We start from the raw sequence: 6,237 nt of genomic DNA, 5'->3' as shown, positions 1-6,237 counted from the left end.
TATCACTTACTTCCATTCGCGTCTCCCTTGCTCTCGAAACCCCGTGCTTGTTCCTGCTCAGCGCATCCGTTACTCGTCGCAGGGGCTGGCTCCTCCTCGTGGGACCTGGCTCTGCTTGTGTTCTTCTGCTCGTATCTCGCAAGACCTTCCCCCCACTTGAGGCGAGTTTTCTTCGGAGGAGACGATGGTGGCAAAGGTACCCTCTCCTCTTGTAGCAGCGAGGCCGGCACCGAGAAGCCCCCCCGCTGGTGCTGCGACTGCTGGAACCTCGGCGAAACGAACGGATCCAAGACCTCTTCCGCCGGGAGCTCTCGAATCCGCCCATCCGGGTCCCGGGAAGCACCATATCTGTCCAGCCGCCCCTCGAGCTCCCGCTCTGGAGCATCGCTCCACCCAAATCTCGAGACGCCGCCGCTGCCGCCACCATTTCTTCTGTCCAACACATCCGGGCTGCTGGAGAACCTCTCCCGCGTCGTCGCGTGATGCTCTCGCTCGCCCCTGCTGTGAACATCCCAGCCATAGCGAGAGCCCCTGTGGCCGTCGCCGGGGTGCGCGTCGTAGACCACCGAATTGTAAGGATGGAGCGGCTGCGCGGGGCTGGGCGACGAAGAAACCAGGCGCTCGCAGTCCCTCTCCCGGAAGAAATCGTCCTCGCCTCCGCCATCTCTGAGACCGTTCCTTCCCGAGCTGCTCGAGCCGGGGCAGTGGGTCATCCCCCCACCGGGAAGAACATAGCGCTCCGGCTTGTGACCGAAGCCCGTGAAACCACTCGGCGCCGAGGAAAACATGGGCTGGTTCTCTGACGCGCGGCTGCTGCTGTGCTCCCGGAATCTCCCGTTCTCGCCAGAGAATCCATGCCGCCCTGGAAACAACCACGGTGATCAGTTTCGGCGCTAAGGCAAAAATAGAGGAGAGAAAGCTAAAAGTACCAGATGGACGCCGCTTGCTGGGAGGATCATAAGATCCGCCATTCGAGGAGCTCAGAGCTGGGGACCTCTCGAACACCGCGACGCGCTGCCAGTCTCTCTTGCCCAGGAACCTATCATTTCTTTCGTACCTCACTTCTCTAGTATGCATCGGCTTGCTACGAGGAGCGTAATCCGTCGGCATTGAGCAGCAGCGCCTTGTAACATTGGCCAAGAACGAGCGCCCCAAGAGATCATAGAGAGCAAAAAAGAGAGAGGAAAGATAGAGAGAGAGAGAGAGCTATGGAAGAACGAGGAAACCCTAAGAAAAAAGGAGAAGAAGTGGGAAGAAGAAGATAGAAGCGCTACACTGCCTTTAGCTTAGCCCCCTCCTCGTCTTGCTCGTCCATCCCTCGGACGATTTCAGCGATTCCGGCCTCCGCGCGAGCTCGCGCAGGGGCGCGCCATGGCTCTTTGCGATGCCGCTGCTACCGCCGCTGCCACTGCCTGCATGAAGAACACCGCATCTTTTCACAGAACCAAACCCTACTCGCGGAGCCCCCGGGAAATCGACTGCTGCGACGGCCCTAGATCCCCACATCCGAGCGCCTCTCGCTCTTCCTGCGAGAAATTTCCTCTCTCTCAGGGCGCCACACACTTTACCGCCGCAGACGCCATAGCTAGGGCAAACAAAGGCAACCCAACCAAACTAAACGACACCCATACTAAAGGGGAAGAAGATGAAAACCCCATCTTTACCGCCGGTGAAAACGAAAAAATTTCCAACCGGGCGGCTCCCGGATTAAAACTGCGCGGTTCCGCTAGGGCAACGCCTCGCCCAACCAGCGCACGCCGCGTGGCAGGAGATAAGACGCAGCTTTTCTCGGTAGATATTCCGGCCGCCTGCGACACGTGGCAGGCAGTCACTGGGCCGCGTCCCGGGCCCCGCGAGGACTTGGACTTTATGGCAGCCACTGGCATCGTGACGCGTGGACAGGAGGGCTGCGTGCACATGGGGTCCATGAACGCCCGCTCAGTCATGGCCATGTATATCATTCAAGGTCTGGCCTTCCCGCCTGGGATGATGCCAGGGTTCGAATCCCTGTAAAAGTCCTGCCCCAATTTTTTACTCTGGTTATTTTTTTACGGCGACTGGATCAATCCGGATGATCGAGGAGAAGACCCCAAAATCTGTGTGCGATCCGGCCGAGAGGAGAGACCCCAATTTCCCTGTTCTTCTTGTCCTTTCCATGGTGGAAAGCTCGAGGATTTCTCAAGACCCCCTTGCTTGTTTTGGATCTAGGAGAACAAGGAGAAAGAGACCTTACCCGGAGCGCTTTCATCGCGAACCCTTGCGCGATACGAAAGACAGGGGTGAGTGAGATAGGGCTTCTTTTTTTCTTTCCTTTGGAGCTCTGGCCGCCATAGCTAACGGCGATTTGGCAAAGAAGGGAGTATGGTCAGTCACGTAACTAAAGGCAGACCGCATCTTTCCCGCCTTTGTCGCCAGCGGGCACGGGCAGCCTTTGCTGCCCCTGCCCGGCTGCCCGGCTGCCCGCTGCCCGCTACGCGGGCCCCACCCCACAGGCTGCACTGCCCCTTCCGCGAGCTTTCCTGCACGACACGTGTTTCCAGATCTTTTATTGGCCCAGGGGTGAATGACTACATTTTTCTAGCCCTAAGATAGGTAGAAAAGAACTCCAAAACGAGCGCGGCACGGCATTTGCTCTCCTCCTCAAACAAAACAAGCCATTGTTTCTTCGCATTCGCATCTAATCCTAATTGACCGTCAACGCGGACGGCCTCAAACGAAAACCGTCCGATGGCCTTGAACGACAACCGTCCGATGTGGCCGCTACGTGGCAAGGCTCCGGCCGTTGGTCGTTTCGTACAGCGCGGAAGACGATGGTTCTTGCTGGAGGTGGAATTGGCGGAGCTGATGGGCGAATCGATTGTGCTGGAGGACGAGATCCGGATTGGGCTGCTGCTGCTGCTGCTGGCGCCGGAAGGATCGCTGCTGCGAATTGAGCTGGTGTTGGAACTGGCGCATAAGTGGCGACGAGAGAAGGACGGACGAGCTCGAATCGCCGGGCGATGGCGACGATCGCGACGATCGCGACGGCGACGGCGGCTCCAAGACCCTGTGGCGGCAGATCGGGCACGACGAGTGGGACATCAACCACGCGCCAATGCAATCGACGTGAAATCCATGGCCGCAATTTGGGAGGAGCTTCATCCTCTCGCCATGCCCAAACTCTTGCAAGCAAACAATACACTCGGAATTGCTGCTAAGAGCGACCGGCCCCACGGGTGCCTGCCGGTCGTGCCCGTCCACCGAGGCCGGCACGACGGGCAACGCGGAGATGGTCTTCGCGTCCAGCCCGGCGGCGCTCTCGTCATCGCCGCCGCCGATGACGGTCGCCACCGGCTGCCGCCGGTTTCGCCGTACCATGCACCGTACCACGGAATGGAGCCACACCGCGCATATGAGCACACAGAGTACCGCGCCGAGTACTATGACAATCTGCGTGTCCAGAAGATTGCCTGTTCTTTTCGATTGCGCGAGCGGCGGAGGTGGCGGCGGCCTTGACTCAATCTCCTGGAGTAACTTCCGTGATCTCCGGATACTTTGATCCTCCGCTTCGCTGGTCATGGCCATCTTCTGTGACTGGCAAGAAGCATTTTTCTACTTCGCCAGAAGATATGAAGAGAGATCGTCCCTGTCGCTAAACTCTCACCTACAAGTCACCAGTAGTCCCAGCCTGTAACCATTTTCTCTGCCTGCCTGTGAAGAATCCCTGTCCCGGTAGTGCGATCGAGCTCCTCCTTTTTCCTGGTTTTGCCAGTACTTGTCCCTGATGTGATCGTCGACAAGCTGCGCTGCTGCAGCAAGAGGCACTGGAGGGACGAGCAGATATCGACGATGGCGAAGAGCTACGCAACAAAAGCAATCCATCTCGAGCATCTCGCCAGCCGCGGCTCTGTTCATCATCATTCCCCGCCTGTATGTCCCTACCACCCTTGTTTCCATCGTTCGTCGCTCGAGAGCTCTCCAAGTGCGGCACTCTAATTCTTCCGTCGTCCATGTCCATACCCGGCCGACCTTTGATTGCCATCCCGTGCACGAAGTCGTCATTCCCTGCTTTGTTCCACCTTGTCCAAGCGCAACCAAAGTGGTCCCAGCGATTGGAAAAAAATACAACCTGTCTTCGCGGCTTTACAGTTGTTTCACCGTGTGGTCCCTGCGATGGCCTAGAATCCACGAAGAAGTTCATCATATTTCGTCGTTAGTGCGCAGATATATTGCCACTCGGAAGGAAAAAAGAAGAACTAAAAATTTCACGGCCACTTACCAGACTAAAGGACTCCTGTGACGGATTCTTCCAAGATGAGTGCTCCAAGTATTTCGTTCCATGTATCTGTCACTCCGGGTAGGCACCAGTGCATACAATCTTCGTGCTGCTTCTTAGCGGACGTTGACGGGTGTCCATCGGCCCTGAACTCGCTCAAGTGCGTGATGTTGAGCAGCCTGAAAGTGGAGCTCGCAGAAGCCGCTCGGAACAGGTGCTCGTTCACGAGCCGCACTTCTTTGTTGACCCCTTTATTCGCTGGAGAGAACATTTCTTCGACCTGGAAGTTTGGGACGAATGGGTTTGAAACGAAAACAATGTCGCAGCCCACCTCTGCAAGCTTTAAGGGGCCGGAACGGTGACATTTTCCCCCTTGGTACCAGTCACCCCCGTCAAAATGACGAGGGGATTGCGTGCGCAAGAACTTTATTCCTCCGGGTTTCATGTTTTGTTCCGCAAAGCTCAGCTGAGAAAAAACAAAAAAAAGTTAAAGATAGGACGATGATAGGGAGATTTATATACCATGTACTTTAGTGTGAGATCCAATCCTTCACGGGGAGACTTCGGTGGGACGATGGGCTTTCCGTTCTCAAAGAATAACATCGGCGACGTCACTGGATTGAACTTTTCAGGAGCAAACCACCTACAGAAACGATTCGTAGCAACGGTGCAAACGAAGAAGGTGATTGGTTACCAGTGACCTGTGCTTATAACGAGGATATCGTAAAACTGTGGAGCCTCAGACCAGGTGCTCTGTGGAATATCCACATCAACTCGATATCCTTGTTTGTAACCATGCTCTTCGAGCGGGCCTCCATCAGCCGAAGCTTTCCATCTGGATCCATAAAAAAAAACACACTCAAGCAGGAGTCCTCTATGAACGACTAAGATCGGAGATGATACTCACTCTCCATAGCGTGCCAACAAGTTGGTCCGATGATAGGCAACAGTAACGTTGTAACCAAGGAATGTGATGCCTTTGTCAGATCCAATTGGCCTCCACTTTTTTAAGTCCTTGCTTGCGGCTTGCTTGAGTGTGCAGACAAGCGAAGCGTACATGTTGCGATTGAGAGAGTCTCCAACAAACCCTGTGAATAGAGAGAAATTTTTTTTTTTAAGAACCCAAGGAACACATTGAGACAATGCTCACCGATATTCTTTCCTTGTAGATTTTCGAGAAGCTTTGCTGGATCGAGCCGAGCTAGATCACATCGATCGGGCTGCCACCGCCACCGAAGAACAGAACCAGCATTGCTCCTCTGGTTGCGCACACAGTTCCATCCCTTGAAAATATCCACGCAGCTCTCGTTATAGAGAGCCTGGCGCTGTGGATCATACACCCATCTTCCACGCGAGTAATCACAGCCCTGATCGCCCCTTCTTGCCACCGCATTCCCCGATTCCACGCCAAGATCCACATTGGAATGCGTCGGATCCCCGGCATCTCGAGCCTGGAACTGCGAAATCCGAGCTCCCGCGGTCGTGTGGAGGTAGAGCCACAGCGATGCAGCGGCTGCAAGCACCACAATTGCGAATGCAGCGCAAGAAAAGGAGGGATTCTTCGTCGAGTACCTGTGGAGAGACGCCGCTTGACGAAGGCGCTGCTGGTGCTTCCGCCAGAGCGACGCCATCGCAAATATTTTAGGGTTCTTCACTAAGATATAATCTCTCTTATATAGTAGAAACGTTCTCTTGCTTGACAGAAAAAAGTGGAGATTTTTTCTCTAGTTCCTCACTTGATCCTCGGACCACAAGCACTGGAGAGACTCTATCTCATTAGTTCGTCTTACAAACCGGCCCTGGCACAGAGAAAGATCCAATCCATCATCAGCGGCAAAAGAAGATCGAGCGAGCCCATCGCTCTCACAAAACCAAAGTACGTACTTTCAACCGTGGCCGATTCTCGGCGTAGATCTTTCGCACCTCGTACCGGATTTTCTTGGAGAACATACGAGTGCGTCGTTTCTCGCGGTACCGGTTTA

General features: G+C 55.1%; 4 protein-coding genes across 8 annotated transcripts in view; all 4 read right to left on the bottom strand.

The window, feature by feature from the left end:
* LOC9660995 overlaps positions 1-1,131 on the bottom strand; it is a 4,120-nt gene extending 2,989 nt beyond the window's left edge. For all 4 annotated transcript variants that reach the window (XR_002990600.1, XR_002990601.1, XM_024661938.1 and 1 more), the window contains exons 1-2: positions 930-1,131; positions 9-862 (exon numbers count right to left, since the gene is read on the bottom strand). Coding sequence is in view for 2 of the 4 variants with exons in the window: in XM_024661938.1 (XP_024517706.1) it covers positions 9-862; positions 930-1,110 (1,035 nt within the window). In the remaining 2 variants the exon portion in view is untranslated. The remainder of the gene's footprint in view (positions 1-8; positions 863-929) is intronic.
* A 1,400-nt stretch (positions 1,132-2,531) lies between these two features.
* On the bottom strand, positions 2,532-3,643 carry LOC9660994 (RING-H2 finger protein ATL72). The gene has a single exon (XM_024661988.1). The coding sequence runs from the start codon at positions 3,562-3,564 to the stop codon at positions 2,761-2,763; it is 804 nt and encodes a 267-aa protein (XP_024517756.1). The 5' UTR covers positions 3,565-3,643; the 3' UTR covers positions 2,532-2,760.
* A 399-nt stretch (positions 3,644-4,042) lies between these two features.
* LOC9660993 (protein trichome birefringence-like 13) lies at positions 4,043-6,237 on the bottom strand. 2 transcript variants are annotated; one of them, XM_002962478.2, is made up of 8 exons: positions 6,140-6,237; positions 5,406-6,054; positions 5,163-5,343; positions 4,950-5,090; positions 4,778-4,898; positions 4,587-4,721; positions 4,259-4,535; positions 4,043-4,157 (listed from the first exon to the last, which is right to left on the bottom strand). In XM_002962478.2, exons 2-7 carry the CDS (start codon positions 5,884-5,886, stop codon positions 4,263-4,265), a joined length of 1,332 nt encoding a protein of 443 aa, XP_002962524.2. In that variant the 5' UTR covers positions 5,887-6,054; positions 6,140-6,237; the 3' UTR covers positions 4,043-4,157; positions 4,259-4,262. The 2 variants fall into 2 exon arrangements, with proteins under 2 accessions (XP_002962524.2, XP_024517733.1); XM_024661965.1 differs by having other exon boundaries at positions 4,259-4,721.
* The window catches only part of LOC9662210, a 1,226-nt gene continuing 1,030 nt past the window's right edge, over positions 6,042-6,237 (bottom strand). Inside the window, exon 3 of the mRNA XM_024660555.1 lies at positions 6,042-6,054. Within this exon, the coding sequence (XP_024516323.1) occupies positions 6,042-6,054 (13 nt within the window). The remainder of the gene's footprint in view (positions 6,055-6,237) is intronic.

The sequence above is a fragment of the Selaginella moellendorffii genome, unplaced genomic scaffold, assembly GCF_000143415.4.
Source record: "Selaginella moellendorffii unplaced genomic scaffold, v1.0 SELMOscaffold_2, whole genome shotgun sequence".
Lineage (NCBI taxonomy): Eukaryota > Viridiplantae > Streptophyta > Lycopodiopsida > Selaginellales > Selaginellaceae > Selaginella > Selaginella moellendorffii.
The sequence above is the reverse complement of the archived record's forward strand: the minus strand, read 5'-3'. Positions and strand labels throughout refer to the sequence as shown.